An 18107-nucleotide genomic window follows, 5' to 3' on the forward strand; every position below is an offset into this window, starting at 1 on the left:
TTTTTAGGAAAGAAGAAGGCGGAGTTGAGCAGGGTGGGGTAGGGTGGGGCAGGGGTGGGTAAAGTGGGAGTGGCCTGAAGCTTCCAACGGCTGGATTTCAAAAATGTCACTGTATTCCAGCACTTTAATAAGACAAAGATCAAAACGTCAGCAGCTAAGAGGATGGGCCCGAGCAAAGACTGCCTGGCCTCGCTGGGAAAATGAAAGTGGCTCACCCCAAGGAGGGAAGGACAGTGCCCCCAACCCTCGAAGACACTAGGCAGTGGGCCAAGGGAGGAGTGCGGCCAGACCTGGGCATAACACAACTTCCTGAGCTGGGAGCCTCTGCCCTCTGTCTCCCTCCCTCCCTTGCATTCCTGGGCCAAGCAGGCCAAGGGCTGTGGGAGCTGCGGGGGAGCCAATGTCCCGATCTCCCGTCTCCCAGAGCTCTTTTGGTGGGCCCGTCAGAGCCCAAGGAAGGTCCCAGACACGCAGAGTGGCAGAGTGAGGGAGAGCTTCCCAACCCTTAGAAGCTAGGACAAGGTCATGCCGAGGGGGCCACCGCCAAGCCCTTGGGAGGGAAAAGGGGGACTGCCCTGCCTTCCTGACCTCTCTCCAACACGCTGGACAGATGCCAGCTTGGGAGTGATGTCTTAGTGGGCATCATGTGTTCAGAGCCAGCTTGGGCAAAGCTGGCACAGTGCCAAGCCCTCCAACAAAGTTCTAACAGGACCCTTTCTGTTACTCATATGTGTCCTGGGTGCCCAGAGTTCTTCGAGCTGGCAGGGCTAGTTCTGTTTTGCTTAAGCCCCTCCCTCAGGCTCCAAATAGCTGGCAAATTCCAATCTGACCGAATTCGGGCCGGCCCCAGCCCTAACTTGTCCCTGATACCCCCACCATTCCTTATATCCCCCCTACCCTCTCCCAGAGACCACCTCTTCCCTCTCTGTCCTGTCTTGACAATTCCCCTTGACACTGCCAGTCACTCGCTGGGGGCAGTTCCGGGAAGGGAGGAGACTATGGCAAAGTTATCGGCCTTCAGGCCCTCTCAATCCCTTCCTGCAGTCGGCCAGGGGCGCCGGCCAGCCGCCCTCTCCACTCCCCGCCAGGCACGCAGCCACCTGGGCGAACTCACCGCGCTTTCAGCTCCTTAAACTCCTCACGCACTTTGCTCAGCTCCAGCTGCAGGCGGGCACGCTCCTTGGCCACTGAGTCGAGGGTCTTGCGGGCATCCCCGAGCTCGGCCTCATAGGCGGCCTTGATGCCGGACACCTCGCGGCTGACCACCTCTTCAGACTCGGTGATGCGAAGGCGCAGCCCTGCGTTCTCCGTTTCCAGCGAGCGAACACGGTCGATGTAGACCGCCAAGCGATCATTGAGCTCCTGCAGGTCCTCCTTCTCCTGCAGCCGGGTGATGCGGGTGGGCGACAGCGGAGTGGAACTGGCCTGCGCCCCGCTGCGGGTGGCGCGCCGCTGGGACGGGGTCTCCATGGCCGGCAGGGTGGCAGCGCTGCCCGCGGGGCAGGGGTCCCGGAAAGGGCGCGGGGCTCGGGCAGAAGGACGGAGACTGCTCGGAGTCGGAGTGCGCCGGCCGGCTGGCTCTCGGCTTGCTACTGGCAGGCGTGGGGATCTGGGCCGGGCGCTGTCGGACCTCGGGATCTGGGTTGGCTGGTGTAGGTGCTGCGCTCCCGCGAACACTGAGTCACCGACGCCGGGGCAAAGGCTCTAATAGGTCCTCGTCTGAAGGGAGGAGTGGCCACTGCTCTTAAAGGGGCAGTCCCAGATCCATGGGGGTGGGGGCAGGAGTGGTGAGGAGGGGGAAAGACCGTTGGGGTGTGGCGGAGTCGAGCCCCACCCTCTCCAGCGCACCCCTAACTGCGTGAGGCTTAAGCTTCCCCTCTCTTGGCTCCTGCCTGCTCAGTACTGCCGGCTCCAAGCTTGCCCCCATTGCCTCAGACCTTCTGGGCTAGAGGGCAGAGCCAAGGAGGGAGAGTGGGTGGGCAAAAGGGTGGCAGAGAAAGAGAGGGAAGTGGGTGCAAAGCAAGGGAGAGTGTCAGGCAGGCAGGGCTGGGAGCCAGGAAAGTGGGGGGAGGGCTGAGGCTGGTGCCCATCAGTGTGACTCACCCTTCTTCCACCACTGGCTCCCCCTGTCCTCCCAGTAGTAATAGTGAGTCACCCCAACCCCCCTCCACACGTGGGCAGCCCATTCAGAGCTGCATCTCAGTGTGCCAGGAGTGGGGTGGAGAAGGAATGCCCGGGTTCCCTGGGGGGAACAAAATTCTGGAACCTGACTTCCTTTATGCCCCCAATTTGAGGCCAGGGATCAAGGAGTTTGGGGGTCCCTTTTTTGCTTTCTTTTGCCCCAATATATCTCCCTTCAAAACCAAGCATTCGGTTTTAGACCCAAGCAACAAGCCACAGTCCCCTAAAGAAGGCCAAGAATAGGAGCCAGGCACTTCCCCCTTCCATCTCCTGTCCCCTTCCTTTGGACCCAAGCACTGCCTGGGTTCCTTCCCCCTTCAGTCCCTTTCTACTGCTTACCCCACCCAGTCAACTTAATTTTTTTCCCCAGAACTGTACTTATTTTAATGGATAATTTAAAACAGATACCAGAGCTGTGTGTGCATTTATTACGTTGCCAGGACACTAGGTCCCAGATTTCTGTGGTTCCCAGAGAGGCCTGAAAGGGGGAGCAGGGCTGGGGGCTGGACAGCCAATGTTGGGTCTCTATCCTGGTTTCAGCCAGAAAGAAGGTAGTAGGGGGCAAGAAGGTAGTGGGGGGCAGGAACAGCAAAGACCCCACAGCCTTGCTGGCTGCAAAGGCCAGCACCACATTCATCTCTACTTTCCTCTCTGGCCAGGTCCATTTTGCAGCTGGCTCTCGGGAGGGGCCAGGCTCTCTCACAAAATGAGATCACCCAGGTCCCCAGGGTTCCCTAGCTCAGGTTCTGGAGCCTCCATCCTCAGGCCTCACCAAGGACCCTTTTGATAAGTCTTCCACTCCCCTCCCCTCATCCTGGCCCCTATTCTGGTCCCACCAGCCACCTCATCCTCTATTTTTTTTTTTTTTTTGAGATGAAGTCTTGCTCTCTCACCCAAGCTGGAATGCAGTGGCATGATCTCAGCTCATTGCAACCTCCACCTCCAGGGTTCAAGAGACTCTCCTGCCTCAGTCTCCTGAGTAGCTGGGATTATAGGCACCCACCACCTTGTCCAGCTAATTTTTTATTTTTATTTTTATTTTTATTTTTAATAGAGATGGGGTTTCACCATGTTGGTCAAACAGGTCTCGAACTCCCGACCTGAGGTAATCTGTCTGCCTCAGCTTCCCAAAGTTCTGGGATTACAGGTGTCAGCCACCACGCCCGGCCCACCTCATCCTCTCTAAGAGGTGGCAGCACTGAGGTCTGGGCCCCATCTGCCTGCATGCTCTGCCCAACTGCCTCCCACAGGTTATCCTCCAATGAGCAACCAGGAAAATCAAATTACGTTGCTACCTTGTACAGCTCCAGGATATCAGGGCTTCTCTCAAACACAAGGAAAGCAGGGCTGGACAGACCCTCAGTTCTGGGTTCTGAAGCCTGGCCTTGGGGTGGATGAGGGACTGGAGTGGGATTAAGGCAGGAACTTTGGTTATTAGGGGAGGGGAACAAGGAAAGTTCTCATCTCAGTGAGGGTGCCTGGGCAGCATGGTGAGCATTAGGGATGCACCCAGGTGAGGGGGCCCAGAATATGGCTTCTCTCCCTCAGGGCGTGGCACCCACCCTCAGCTTCCCAGACGATAAAAAGTCTTGTTCTTCTCCAAACCAGAAGCAGAGGCAGGAGGGGTAAGAAAGTGAAACATGAGGGCCGGGCGCGGTGGCTCAAGCCTGTAATCCCAGGACTTTGGGAGGCCAAGACGGGCGGATCACGAGGTCAGGAGATCGAGACCATCCTGGCTAACATGGTGAAACCCCGTCTCTACTAAAAAATACAAAAAACTAGCCGGGCGACGTGGCGGGCGCCTGTAGTCCCAGCTGCTTGGGAGGCTGAGGCAGGAGAATGGCGTAAACCCGGGAGGCGGAGCTTGCAGTGAGCTGAGATCCGGCCACTGCACTCCAGCCTGGGCGGCAGAGCGAGACTCCGTCTCAAAAAAAAAAAAGAAAGTGAAACATGAGGGAAGGGCTCATGCTGTTCCCACTGCCTCAGCCCCTCCCTGGCACTCAGTGCCCCCTTTTCCCCTACAAAGCTGCTTGGCCTGGCTTCCCTTCCAGGCTGGGAAAGCAAAACCACACTTAACCCTTCCTATCCTAGACCTCCCCCCTCTTTTTTTGAGAATCTTGCTCTGTCACCCAGGCTGGAGTGCGGTGGCAGAATCATAGCTCACTGCAACCTTGAATTCCTGGGCTCAAGTGATTATTTTATCTCAGCCTCCTGAGTAGCTGAGACTATAGGCTACCATGATAGAGACGGAGTCTTGCTATGTTGCCCAATTTGGTCTGTAACTCCTGGCCTCAAGTGATCCTCACCTCAGCCTTCCAAAGCACTGGGATTATAGGTGTGAGCCACTGTGTCTGGCCAGATCTCCCCATCTTGTGGAAAAGGTGCAGGAGAAAGAAGGAGGGCTTGCACCCCAAATTTCACTGCAAGCTCTTTCTAAAAGTTCCCTGCCACCACTATCAAAATGGCCTTAATCCTAAATCTGAACTTCAAAGTGAACGCTTATCCTGAATATTCAATCCTAACTCTGGACCCCAGATGTCATAAGTCTGCTCTCCCTTTGCCAGGGCAAAAATCACCAACCCAGAAGCAGCAGCCAGGTCCAGAGGAGCTGAGTCTGCTGGAGGTGAGAGGTGATGGGAGTGGTGACTAGAGGGTGACCAGGTTCTAATCCTACCTCTTAATTGCTGGGTGATGCTAGATCCGCTACTGAATTCTCTGGACCTCAGTTTTCTTACCTGTAGTATGGGCACAGTGGCTATCAAAGACAGGGACTGAGCTCCTGGGTGTGCAAGAGTTCTGCACATTATGCCACAGGGTAATGGCAGTACTATGCTTGCTCTCAAGGGAGCCTCCCACTAGTGGGGAAGACAGAGGGAGAAGCAAAACCAACAAGTACAAATGATTAAAGTGCAGTGGAGGACTCTGAATTGGATTAATTCCAAAGGGATCCCAGAAGTCTGGGAGCTGGAGCATTCATGAGTGAAATCAGAATACAGTGGTTGGGTCCAAGGGACAGTTTGAGCTTTTTTTTTTTTTTTTTTTTTGAGACAGAGTTTTGCTCTTGTCACCCAGGCTGGAGTGCAACAGTACAATCTCAGCTCACTGCAACCTCTTTCTCCCAGGTTCAAGCGTTTCTCCTGCCTCAGCCTCCCGAGTAGCTAAAATTACAGGCGTGTGCCACCACACCCGGCTAATTTTTGTATTTTTAGTAGAGACGAGGTTTCACCATGTTGGCCAGGCTGGTCTCAAACTCCTGTCGTCAAGTGATCCCCCGCCTTGCCTTAGCCTCCCAAAGTGTGAGATTACAGGCGCGAGCCACTGCACTAGGCCTGGGCACTTTATCTTGAAGACCAATGACCTAGGTGGGGGTTGGGGGGGATCCTCTGTGTTCTTATAGCATCCTGGTCTTCCCTCTGTGACACAGCAGGCACTCAGTGTTTAGTTTTTTTTTTTTTTTTTTTTTTTTTTTTTTTTGAGATGGAGTCTCACTCTGTTGCCCAGACTGGAGTGCAGTGGTACAATCTCAGCTTACTGCAACCTCCGCCTTCCAGGTTCAAGCGATTTTCCTGCCTCAGCCTCCCAGGTTGCTGGGATTACGGGCGCCCACCATCACACCCAGCTAATTTTTGTATTTTTAGTAGAGACGGGGTTTTGCCATGTTGGCCAGGCTGGTCTCGAACTCCTGACCTCAGATGATCTGCCTGCCTTGGCCTCTCAAAGTGCTGGGATTATAGGCATGAGCCACCGCACCCAACCTCTTTATTTTTTTAAGAGATGGGGTCTGGCCGGGCGCGGTGGCTCAAGCCTGTAATCCCAGCACTTTGGGAGGCCGAGACGGGTGGATCGCGAGGTCAGGAGATCGAGACCATCCTGGCTAACATGGCGAAACCCCGTCTCTACTAAAAAATACAAAAAACTAGCCGGGCGAGTTGGCGGGTGCCTGTAGTCCCAGCTACTTGGGAGGCTGAGGCAGGAGAATGGCGTAAACCCGGGAGGCGGAGCTTGCAGTGAGCTGAGATCCGGCCACTGCACTCCAGCCTGGGCGACAGAGCGAGACTCCGTCTCAAAAAAAAAAAAAAAAAAAAAAAGAGATGGGGTCTCACTATGTTGCCCAGGTTGGTCTTGAACTCCTGGGGTCAAGTGATCCTCACCTCAGCCTCCCAAAGTGCTGGGATCACAGATGCCAGTCACCATGCCCAGCCCTCTCAGGGTTTCTTGGATAAACAAATGCATCTGGCCCTGCCAGTTTTCAAGCAGTGACTCTGGACAAGTTTTTGCATTTGTTTCTGCTTTAGTTTCATCATCTGCAAAATGGGGATGTGCAATAACTAAATAAGGTAACATATATTTGAAGGAGGGCTTCTTGGAGAAGGTAGATTTAGGGGCTTTACAGAGTTGCCTTATACATAGAGAATTCACTCATTCAACAAATATTTACTGAACATCTACTATATACCAGGAACTATTCTAGACACCAGGGATACAGTGAATAAAACAGACAAAAATCCCTACCCTTGTGGAGCTGACATTACAGTGGAGGGAGACAGTCAATAAACCAAAGAAAAAGTTATATTTTGTTAGAACATGGTAGGAGCTATGGAAATAAAAATGTAAAGCAGAGGCTGAGCATGGTGGCTTACGCCCATAATCCCAATGCTTTGGGAGTCTGAGACAGGCAGACTGCAGATTGTTTGAGCCCAGGAGTTCAAGACCAGCCTGGCCAATATAGCGAAACCCCATCTCTAAAAAAAAAAAAAAAAAAAAAAAAAATAGCTGGAGGTGGTGGCACGTGCCTGTAGTCCCAGCTACCCAGGAGGCTAAGATGGGAGGATCACCTCTGAGCTTGGGAGGTCGAGGCTGCAGTGAGCTGTGATTGTACTACTACACTTCAGCCTGAGCGACAGAGTGAGACCCTATCTCAAAAAAAAGTTACATATGTATGTGTATATATAGATATACACACACACACATATATATACACATGCACACATTTAGCAGAATAGTGCTCACACAGTGAATAACTTACATTTTAACAATCTTTATAGTTGTTGCATGTTTTCATACATTCTCAACTAGGTCCATAGAACAACCTGGAAATTATTTCCCTGCTTTGCAGGTGAGGCTGACTTTCCCAAAACTAGGCCTTAACAGGCCCAGTGCAGAACTGGGGACCAGGTAGTCTAGTCTGGTCCAAATCCTGGACATGCTTCTCTGTCTTCTGCCACTTTGGCTGGAGGAAGTCTGTGCAGAGGTGCTGAAGTGGGAAAGAGCTGAGTGTGCTCTGACCTGCCGAGAGGCATGGGGAGCCACTAGAGGTAACGCTGGAAAAGTGGGAAGAGAGAGGAGAAGGGAGAAGTGGGAGGTGGAGGCAGGGACCTGGTGCCTGAGGGAGAGGCTTCTAGCTTCCTGATAGGCCTTGAGGTCAAGGAGAGAAGGAAAGCATCAAGACTAGTGAAGAAAGGGTCAGAAGTACTGGCCTTGGCAAGAAATAAGCCAAACTAGGGTCGGGTGGGCTCAGCTGAGTGATGAAGCCAGGAGGGATTCCAGAAACATGCTAATAATGATTAGTATAAGGAATATTTATGGACTACCTTTATTATTAGGCACTAGGTACTTGCATTATTTTTTTGGACCTATACAATAGCTCTATAAGGTAGATACTATTAATAGCCCTATTTTACAGATGAGGAAACTGAAGCCCAGAAACATTAAATTATTCATTTAAGGTCAGGTTTCTCAACCTTGGCACTACTGAATTTGGGGCCAGATAATTCTTTGTTGTCAGGAAAGGTTCTTTGTACTCTGAGATGGTTTGTAACATCCCTAGCCTCTCCCGACTTTTGGCCAGTAGCACCTCCCCTCCAGTTATGACAATCAAAAATATCTTCAGGCATTGCCTAACATCCCCTGGGGGATAAAATTACCCCCTATTGAGAATCACTTGTCTAAAGGCATATGGTTAGTAACAGAACTGGATTTTTTTTTTTTTTTTTTTTTTTTTTTTTTTTTTTTTTTTTTTTTGAGACGGAGTTTTGCTTGTTGCCCAGGCTGGAGTGCAATGGCATGATCTCAGCTCACTGCAACCTCCACCTCCTGAATTCAAGCGATTCTCCTGCCTCAGCCTCCTGAGTAGCTGGGACTACAACCATGTGCCACTACGCCCAGCTAATTTTTTTGTATCTTTAGTAGAGATGGGGTTTCACCATGTAACTCCTGACCTCAGGTGATTTGCCCGCCTCAGTCTCCCAAAGTGCTGGGATTACAGGAATGAGCCTACGCCTGGCCAGAACTGAAAATTTAATATGAGTTTGCCTGAATCGGAAAGCCAAGATCTTACCATGAGGTGGCTAGAATCCTGGACAGGTAGGAGTCAGAGAGAGGCGACTCTTTGGAGGAGGGTCTGAGGAGGTGGAGGTGACTTGGAGATCCTAGGACATGGTTTGGGAAGCTCTTTACAGTGAGTTCTTGAGAGAGGGTCTTATTCATCCTTTGACTACAGAGTATTAAACAACGATAGAAGTGCTAAGTCACTTGTGTGCAGGTGATAGTTATAACGTTGACAGTGGAAGAGTGTGCCCATTCTTAAGTGGCTGCCATGTGCCAGGAACCAGGCTAGGGGCTATGTGGAGGTGATCCCATTTAATCTCAGTCTTATGAGGTAGGTATTATTATCTGCATTTTATGTGTCAAGAACCCAAACTCCAGCTGGGAGCAGTGGCTCACACCTGTAATCTCAGCATTTTGGGAGGCTAAGGTGGGTGGATCACTTGAGGTCAGGAGTTCAAGGCCCGCCTGGCCAACATGGTAAAACTCCATTTCTACCAAAAATCCAAAAAAAAAAAAATCAGCTGGGCGTGGTGGCATGCACCTGTAATCCCAGCTACTCAGGGAGCTGAGGCAGGAGATCAAGCCACTGCACTCCAGCCTGGGTGACAGTGAGACTCCGTCTCAAAAAAAAAAAAAAAAAAAACAAACTCCACAAGGTTGAGTAATTGACCTGAGGTAGCACAGCTGAGTAGATTTCTTCTCACCCAGGCTCAGCAAGGGGGAATGAGGCAGGCTCATAGGTGATGGTGGGTGAGAAGCAGGCCCTTAGATGGAGCAAGTGAATGACAGCTATTTGTAAAGTCAGAGATCCCCCTCGCTCAAATGAAATCTCACCCAAAAAGCACAATCTACTAAATGACAGGCAGAGCTTCTCTACTTAAGGAGCTTGAGGCCCCTGCCTCGTTGATCCCCTCAGCCCTGCTTCCAGGAGGCCCCTGGGCTCTGAGGAATAAGCCCCTTTCTTTATAAGTGGACTTCTGAGGCCAGAGGAGGAAAGATTTACCCAAAGTCACACAGCCAGGCAGGGCCAAAACCTCCAAGACAGCACTCCAGCTCAGTGCCACGCTGCCACGGGAGACAGGGCAGCCACACTGGACAGATGACAAGTACCTGGTCCACTTAGGGACTGGCATGGGTTCCTGCAATGTTGGGAAGTGGCTGCTGGGCTCGCTGAGCCAGCTGGGCTTGAGGGGCAACTGGATAATAAGTAGTAACCGAGCCCTCCCACCTGCCTAGGTCCCCCAGGTGACAAGCCTTTCACAATCAAGGTTACTACCTTAGCCTTCTCAAATTTCTTTGAAGTGCACAGGCAAGCGCCATTATCTGCATATTACAGCTGAGGAGACAGAGGCTTGGGCAGGCTAACTGACTGTCTCCAGACCACACAGCTGTTAAGTGACAGAAACAGGCCCAAACCCCAGGTTTCTGCCTCCAGGTTAAATATACTCCCTCCCTCTTCCACCCAGATCCCCACCCAGATCCCAAGGAACCCAATTCAACTGCGGAATCCTACAGTCTCCCCAGGAGTTCCATTCCCGGCATTCCAAACCACCTCCCCCACCCAACCAGGCCCAAATCGCCACCCCACTTGTGAGTCTCAGGCTCCCTGAACTGTCACAATAGACACCAGACTATTGCCAGTCAAATAGAAATCGGGCAGCAGGCAGAAGGAAATTCAGCAGAAATTCAGCAGTGACATCTCCTTCCTTTCTCTTGTCCATCCCCCAGCTTTGGCCCCTCACCATCTGGGGGAAGGTGTTAATGGGCGGACGGGGCGGGGCCCCAGAGGCGTGGGTGGGGCCATGTGGGCCGGCGGCGTCCCAGGCAAATCAGTAGGGGCGGGTAGTCGGACTGGACTCAGGCGGAGCTATTCTCCCCACTCCACACCCCACAGCCTGGCAGCGAGGGCCTGACGGCTGGTGCTGACGCAGGCGGCTGCGTGTGGGCGGCCGCGTGTGAGTCTGTGTGTTTCTGTGTGTGCGCGGTTGCTGGGGCCTCCCCGGCCTCCTAAATGGGGGTTTCCTTTCCCTGTTGCCAAGGAAACAAACAGAAGCGCCACAACTCCAGGACTGGAGCTGGAGGAGAGGGCCCCCTCGCCCCACGGCTCGCGCCACTACACATTTCCAGGAAGTGAGGCAGAAAAGGATTCCCTTTCTCCCTTACCCCCATCCCAGTGTTAGATAAATGTTTGTGGAGTCTGAAGCTAGGGTGGACAATTGCCCTGGGTTTGCCGGGGACCTAGGATAAGGGAATTTTTTTTTTTTTTTTTTTTTTTTTTTTGAGACGAAGTCTTGCTCTGTCTCCCAGGCTGGAGTGCAGTGGCGCGATCTCGGCTCAGTACAAGCCCCGCCTCCTGGATTCACGCCATTCTCCTGCCTCAGCCTCCCTAGTAGCTGGGACTACAGGCGCCCGCCACCACGCCTGGGTATTTTTTTTTTTTGTATTTTTTGTACTTTTTTTTTTTTAGTAGGACAGGGTTTCACTGTGTTAGCCAGGATGGTCTCAATCTGCTGACCTCGTGATCCGCCCTCCTCGGCCTCCCAAAGTGCTGGGATTACAGGCATGAGCCACCGCGCCCGGCCAGATAAGGGACTTTTAATGCTAAAATAGGGACAGTTGTTCATTCAACCTGAAGTGCATACAATTTTGTGGGGAGGTCCTCTTTAAGAAATACAAAATGATCTTTTTGCAAATGTTATGGACATGGGATGGTGTGGAAAGTTTGGCAGGGCTCCTCTTGAGGTCTTCAAAGGGCCCATGCAACTGAGAGGCCCTGAAGCTTCACTTTCCTTTGCTCCATGGTGAATCCACCCCAGTCCACAGCCCGAGCAGCCCCCACACTCCTCAAGGTCCCCTTTGAAGGCACTCCTCTGGCCTCAGGCCAGGGGGTCAACTGGGAAAGTGAACTCCCAGCCAGGAGGGTGGTGGTGAATCTGCAGATTTCCTGGCGACTGGGTGAAGCAAGGGGCACTCTCAGGAGAAGTGGGGAAGGGGGCTGCCAAGTAGGGTAAGGGGATGGCCAGGGTCTCCACCCTGTGGGATGGGGAATGGACTGCGCTTGGGCCAGCGTTTCATCATTCATTGCCTAGAAGTAGAACTTCAGAGCTGGGAGGAGTCTTAAGGCATCATGCAGCCCAACCACCTCCCTTCTAGACCCACATTAGTCCAAATCCCCAGATTCCCCTGTCCGCTATCCCTAAGCCAGCCCACAGGCCCGCCCCAGAGGAGCACCCCATTGGCCCTCTTTGCCGGGTGAGCTCAAACCTTGCACAGAGCACACCAAGAGCCCACCTCACTTTGGCCTTGACCTCTGAAGGGGCTCTCCATCAGTGACAGGTAATGAGAAAACCACTGGGGGAGGAGGGTGACAGGGGTCTGGCTGGGAAGGATAGGAAGACAGGACAGGAAGACAGGCTAAAGCTGGCATGCTCTCAGGTCCTGGCCTGCTCAGGCTACCCAGGGAGGAGCTAAGGGGGCATCCGTTTCCTCTTGGCCACGGTCCCCTCAGTCCTACACCAGAGGAGGTGAAAATGGTGCTGGCTTCCTGATGCAGAGCTTCCTGGCCTGGGAGTGCATTATGGGGTCCAGCAAAACATTCCCATACGCCTTCTCTTCTCTCCCCTTGGAGCTTGGTGGAGCTAAGGTTTAGAGGTGGAGGGTGTGTTTCCTGTTGGAGGAAAGGAAAGAGATGTTGGGGCTCACTGAGCACCAACTACGTACTAGGAGCTGTAGCCAGGCTGGGCTCCCAGTGAGATGTAGTGGGGAAGAAGCAGAGGACCTGTGTGGCTTAGGGGGTGGGACCTCACTCAGGTCCCTTGGTGAATTGATCCAGGAGTGGAGGATGGACCAGAGAGACCTGGGCACAGAGGGTGAGTGGGGATGAAAGAGAGTAAAAGGGGGAAAGGGAGGAGGTTAGGGAGGAAGTCAACCATGAGGGAGGGGGTGAGGCCCACATTTAGAATCCAGGCCAGGGGGCTCTGGAAACAGAGCGGAGGCTCAGAAATTGAGGAGCGGGCAACTACCTTGGCTGACGCCAGTGCTCCAGCCCCAGATCCTGTTGGGGCAAATATTTACCAGATGACAACAGTTGCTAAGCAAGGAGGAAGGAGGAGGGAGGCCAGTAGCTGCAGGCCCTTCCAGGCTCCTCCCCAACAAAAGCCAGCCTACACAGGCGTGAGCCACCTGCTCCCCACCCCAGCTGGGAGGCTGAGCTATACCCCTCCATACACGCACATCTTGGGATCATCCTGCCCCCTGCCCCCCAACATGCCCAAGCTGGCAATATGCCAGAGGGCTGGGCTAGGGGAAATTAATCCCTGGGCTGCCAAGCCTTCCCTCTACTCTGGAACATCTCTTGGGGCTCAGACCTTGCAAAATGCCCCCTTCCCAAACCCTCTTTCAGTGGGGGCTGGGAATGGGGGAGCCAAGGAGTCTGGAGATGGTGAGGGAGGGTGCGCTGAAGAATGGAGCCAGGATGTCCCAGGAACTGAGGCCGGGTTCGGGGAAGGAAAGCAGTGACTCCACTAGAGGCTTCGAAGGGGCAGGGAAACAGGACTGGTGGAGCCAGAGAAGGGGGTCCAGAGGACCACTCCCTACTCCAGTCCTTGCGCAGTGGAGGGCCTTGAGGGATAAAGAAGGGGGAGGGTGGGGTATGTTCAAATGAAGCCAGATGTGGCCCTGTGATGTGGGCTGTTGCTGGCACAGGCACAGCAGGGGCAGGATGTGCCACTGCCGATGGAAAGGATTAGTCAGAAACTGGGAGGGGGCAGCCCCCGGAGAGGGGACAGAGGAGAGCTAGTCCAGGACCCCTTCCTCTTCCCCGCCCCAATCAGGGCTTGCAAGGAGGGGTTGGCTAGGGGTATGTGCTGCCCTCCCATCTCCTCCTCAAAGGGGCCACCGTCTGCCCACCATCCTCAAGGTTCCCACCCATTTTCCTGGCTGAGCCTCAGCTACTCTATGCAAAATGGGGATCCTGGCACCCTCCCCACGGCTGTTAGAGGAGTCCCAGACAGAGGAAGTGTGAGGGCGCAGCACACAAGAGGGGCATACTGGGGATCCTCTTCCTTGGTGGCCTCATTAGGGTGAGGACCCTCCTCTGCAAGGCTTCTCCCTGGGGATCGATCGCTGGCTTCTCATCCTTAGCCACAGGCCCTCTGGAAATTGGGCTGCAGAGATGGGCGGGAAGGACTGGTAGGGAGGACACAAAGCAGAAGCTGCGGGGGTGGGAAGGAGGTTCCTAGAGCCCAGGGCTTCCTAGTGCCTATGGAGGTTCTCCAGGGTTGGAGGGTTGGCCAGAGCAGCTGCAGGGACAAAGTCCCCAGCTCAGCTGCAGCACCCATGGGTCCACCTTGAGGCAAGGATAGATGAGGGCTTGGCTGTGAAATGAAACCAGGGGACAGAAGCTGCACCACAAGGAGGGACTTCTCAGTGCCTCTGCAACAGCACAAGTCCCCAGGGAGAAGTGGGAAGGGATCCCAGGAAATAAGGCAGACCTGAAGGGTGGGCCGGGGCGCAGCAGTTACTGGAAGACCTATAGAAACAGCGTGTGGGACCCTTGGAGAGCCGGGGCTAAGCTGGCAACCAAAAGACTGTTGTTTTCCAAACTCCCATCGGAAAGTTTGAAAAATACACATGGAAACGTGACTCACTGCCCCCTCTCTATGGCCCCCCTTTCCTGGTTTCTGTGATTTTTCTCCCAAGAGTTAATTCAAGTCACATTCCCACAGAAACCAAAGCTTAATGAGGGAGCACAAAGAGCCGGCTGCAGGAGGCCAGAGGCGCCCGGGAGGGGCTGGAAATGGAGATGAGCACTGGGTGGGCCAGGGCCGACCGGGCTGTGGCGTTCTGCCCACTGTGGAACACCTCGGGTGGGGGAAAATTCAGCTCTCTCGAGGGTGAAGACAGAAGGGTTCATTCACACCACCTAAACCAAACCGTCTTGAAGACCCAGTTTTAAGGCAAGAATGAGCCCTTGAGTGCTCCCAGGCTTCTAACCACAGGTGACAGAACCAGGACTAAAACCTGGGTGCGCTTGCCCTGCCTGGGTGTCTGGGGTATGTCAACTGCACCTTGCTGCCCTCTGTACCCCAGGCCCAGAGAACTTGCTTTCTGGCCTCTTACTCAGAATCCATTCATGGGGCCACAACTGAGGCTAGAAGTCCAGGATGGAGGAAGTGAGGAACATCCCTGAATTCACTCACCTCCACTCCACTGTCCCGCCCCCGTGTATCACGGAGCAGGTGCACAGGCACGTTCCTCCCTTTAGGCTGGGGAGCATCAAGGCCAGCCTGCCCCAACAGGGTGTTTCTGAGCCAGGAATTCCCAGCCTGTCCCAGAGAGGCCAGGGAAGGTGAGGGCTTGGCACTGGGCCAAGGGTGAGTGGCCTTCCACTCTTGAGAATTCTTAGAAGAGGACCCCAAGTATTCCCAGGCCAGGAGTGATTCCTAAGCATCCATAACTCATCATCACTGCTTGAATATCTCAGATGGAGTTCATGTCTCCCAACACACAGCTCCACTATGCTCCTCCTTCCTCAGCCTCTCCTCCTTCATCTCCCTTGGCCAATGAGCCCCCAAGTCCTTGTGGTTCCTACCTCCAGAATTGTTTTTTTTTTTTTTTTTTTTTTTTTTTTTTTTTTTTTTTTTTTTTTTTGAGGCGGAGTCTCGCTCTGTCGCCCGGACTGGAGTGCAGAGGCCGGATCTCAGCTCACTGCAAGCTCCGCCTCCCGGGTTTACGCCATTCTCCTGCCTCAGCCTCCTGAGTAGCTGGGACTACAGGCGCCCGCCACCTCGCCCGGCTAGTTTTTTTTTTGTATTTTTTAGTAGAGACGGGGTTTCACCGTGTTAGCCAGGATGGTCTCGATCTCCTGACCTCGTGATCCGCCCGTCTCGGCCTCCCAAAGTGCTGGGATTACAGGCTTGAGCCACCGCGCCCGGCCCAGAATTGTTATCTGTTCTATATACTACCTCCAGCTCTCTGGTTTGCTCACCACCAACCCCCACCTAGGTAACTGCAGCAGCCTCCCAACCAGTCTCTCTGCCTCCACCCTTCCCTCTGCTCCTGTCCTTTCTCCTCTATAAACTATAGTGATTCCCTCCCTCCCTCCCTCCCTCCCTTCCTTCCTTCTTTCCTTGATAACTGCAGCAGCCTCCCACCAGTCTCTCTGCCTCCACCCTTCCCTCTGCTCCTGTCCTTTCTCCTCTATAAACTATAGTGATTCCCTCCCTCCCTTCCTTCCTTCCTTCCTGGGTAACTGCAGCAGCCTCCCAACCAGTCTCTCTGCCTCCACCCTTGCCTCTGCTCCCATCGTTTCTCCTCCCCACAGTGATTCCCTCCCTCCCTCCCTCCCTTCCCTCCCTCCCTCCCTCCCTTCCTTCCCTCCCTCCCTCCCTTCCCTCCCTCTCTTCCTTCCCTCCTTCCTTTTGAGCCAGGATCCTGCTTTGTCATCCAGCAGGCTGGAGTGCATTGGTGCAATCATAGCTCACTGCAACCCAAAATTCCTGGGCTCAAGTGATCCTCCTGCCTCAGCCTCCTGAGTAGCTGGGACCAGGTTCATGCAACCGCACCCAACTAATTTTTTTTATTTTTTATTTTTTTTAGAGATGGGGTCTCACTTTGTTGCCCAGGCTGTTCTCGAACTGCTGGGCTCAAAGAGATCCTCCCACCTTGACCTCCTGAAAGTGCTGGGATTACAGGCATGAGCTGCCACGCCCAGCTCACAGTGACCTTTTCAAAACGAAAGCCTCATTTCGTTTCCAGAAGACTTTAAACTAACAGTGGCTCCACACTGTATTTAGGATAAGTCCAAATTCCTTGACCTGATTTGTAAAGCCCTCCGCCACCCGGGCTCTGCTTGCATCTCTAGCCTTATCTAAATTGCAGCAATCTCAGTCTCTGTCATTGCTTCCTGACTAATTTTTCCAGACATGGCACTTACTTTACCTTCTGATCAACTCCTACTCATCATCCAGGCTCAGCTAAAAGTGCCACTAAGTCTGGATGAAGCATCCCCACTCGCCACCAATATCCCTTGTCACACTGTCTGTGACATTGTCTGTGTATGTGTAAAGTCTTCCCCCATTAGAGGGACTCCTCGAGGGTAGAGGCTGGGTGGATCTAGTGCTCTGCCAGCACCTGGCACAGTGCCTGGTGCATAGAAGGTTCTCAATACATGTTTGAGTAGAGTATCCTCATTATAGCCCCATCACCAACCAGTACCCTCAACGTGCTCTACTCCTTCCTCTACTCTTCCCACACAGCTTACTCCTCAGCACCTCATTCTAAGCTCCCCTTCCTCCTGCAGGCCCCACCTTCACTGCCTCCCTTTGTCTGAGCTCCCTGTGTGCTGAGCTCCCTGTGTGCGCTACAACCAGGCCTCTCTCCAACCTAGCCTGGGGCACAGTCACACTAACAATAGTTAAGGAGAGCTACTGTTTACAGAGCACTCACCATGTGTCAGGACCTGTTCTAGGCTCTTTCCATTCCTTGGCTCATTTCATAACCAGCAGGAGCTATAAAAGGGGGTTGGCCCTGTGACCTAACTTGTCTGATGGTTCATGACAGGTCCCTCCAGGAAATTATTAACTCCATAGTCATCATGTGTAAAGGAGATGGGGTATGCGCTAGGCCTCAATAAAAGTTTATCAAGGGAAGGAACAATATAATTGCCTCCCTTTAAAGCAGGTCCTACCACTAGTAAAACATTATGTCTGGGCAGCCCTGGGAGGTGAGCATGGCAAGGTCATTATTCTCATTTTATAGAGGAGAACTCCCTCTAAAAGTGGGGAGCGACCTGCTTCCAGCCACACTGGTGGTAATGAGCTCTATTCCAAAGTGTAGCACCTCCAGGGCTATGCAGAAGGGTCCTGGGTGGTATGTGACAGGGAGGTGCTGTGCCAGGCTGGATGGAGCCCTTCCAGACCATTCATCCAGTGATCTCAGCCCTCACTGGGCATCAAAATTGCTTGGAGGAAGCGGGCTTTCAAAACTGTCAATGCCCAAAGTCTTGGATATTTTGATTCAGTAATTGATCTGAGATGACACATGGGCGTTTTTCTTTTTCTTTCTTTTTTTTTTTTTTTTTGTCACCCAAGCTGGAGTGCAGTGGCACGATCTCAGCTAACTGCAGACTCTGCCTCCTGAGCTCAAGCAATTCTGCCTCAGCCTCCTGAGTAGCTGAGATTACAGCACTATGCCTGGCTAATTTCTGTATTTTCAGTGGAGCCCGTAGGGTTTTTGCCATGTTGGCCAGGCTGGTCTTGAACTCCCAAGCTCAGGTGATCCACCTCCTCAGCCTCCCAAAGTGCTGTGATTACAGGCGTGAGCCACTGTGGCTAGCCTAAATTATTTTTTAGAAATGGGGTCTTACTCTGTTGTCCCTTACTGCAGCCTTAAACTCCTGGGCTCAAGCAATCCTCCTGCCTCAGCCTCATGCGTAGCTAGGATGAAACTTTTATTATCAGTTCCATTTTACAGGTGAGAAAACAAAGCACGAAGCGTCCAATGTTGCACAATTAATAAATGGTGAAGCTGGGATTCAAACCCTAGAGACCTAGCTTCAAAGGCCACATTCTCAACCTGGACTCCATAGCTGTCAACCC

At 53.1% G+C, this 18107-nt stretch overlaps 1 protein-coding gene across 1 annotated transcript in view; it reads right to left on the bottom strand.

Moving 5' to 3' along the window:
• Positions 1-1741, bottom strand: part of LMNA (lamin A/C) — a 28082-nt gene extending 26341 nt beyond the window's left edge. Inside the window, exon 1 of the mRNA XM_010366596.2 lies at positions 1115-1741. Coding sequence (XP_010364898.1) covers positions 1115-1470 — 356 coding nt within the window. The 5' untranslated portion in view covers positions 1471-1741. The remainder of the gene's footprint in view (positions 1-1114) is intronic.
• Positions 1742-18107: the final 16366 nt, after the last annotated feature.

Source organism: Rhinopithecus roxellana, chromosome 8 (assembly GCF_007565055.1).
Source record: "Rhinopithecus roxellana isolate Shanxi Qingling chromosome 8, ASM756505v1, whole genome shotgun sequence".
NCBI classification, from domain to species: domain Eukaryota; kingdom Metazoa; phylum Chordata; class Mammalia; order Primates; family Cercopithecidae; genus Rhinopithecus; species Rhinopithecus roxellana.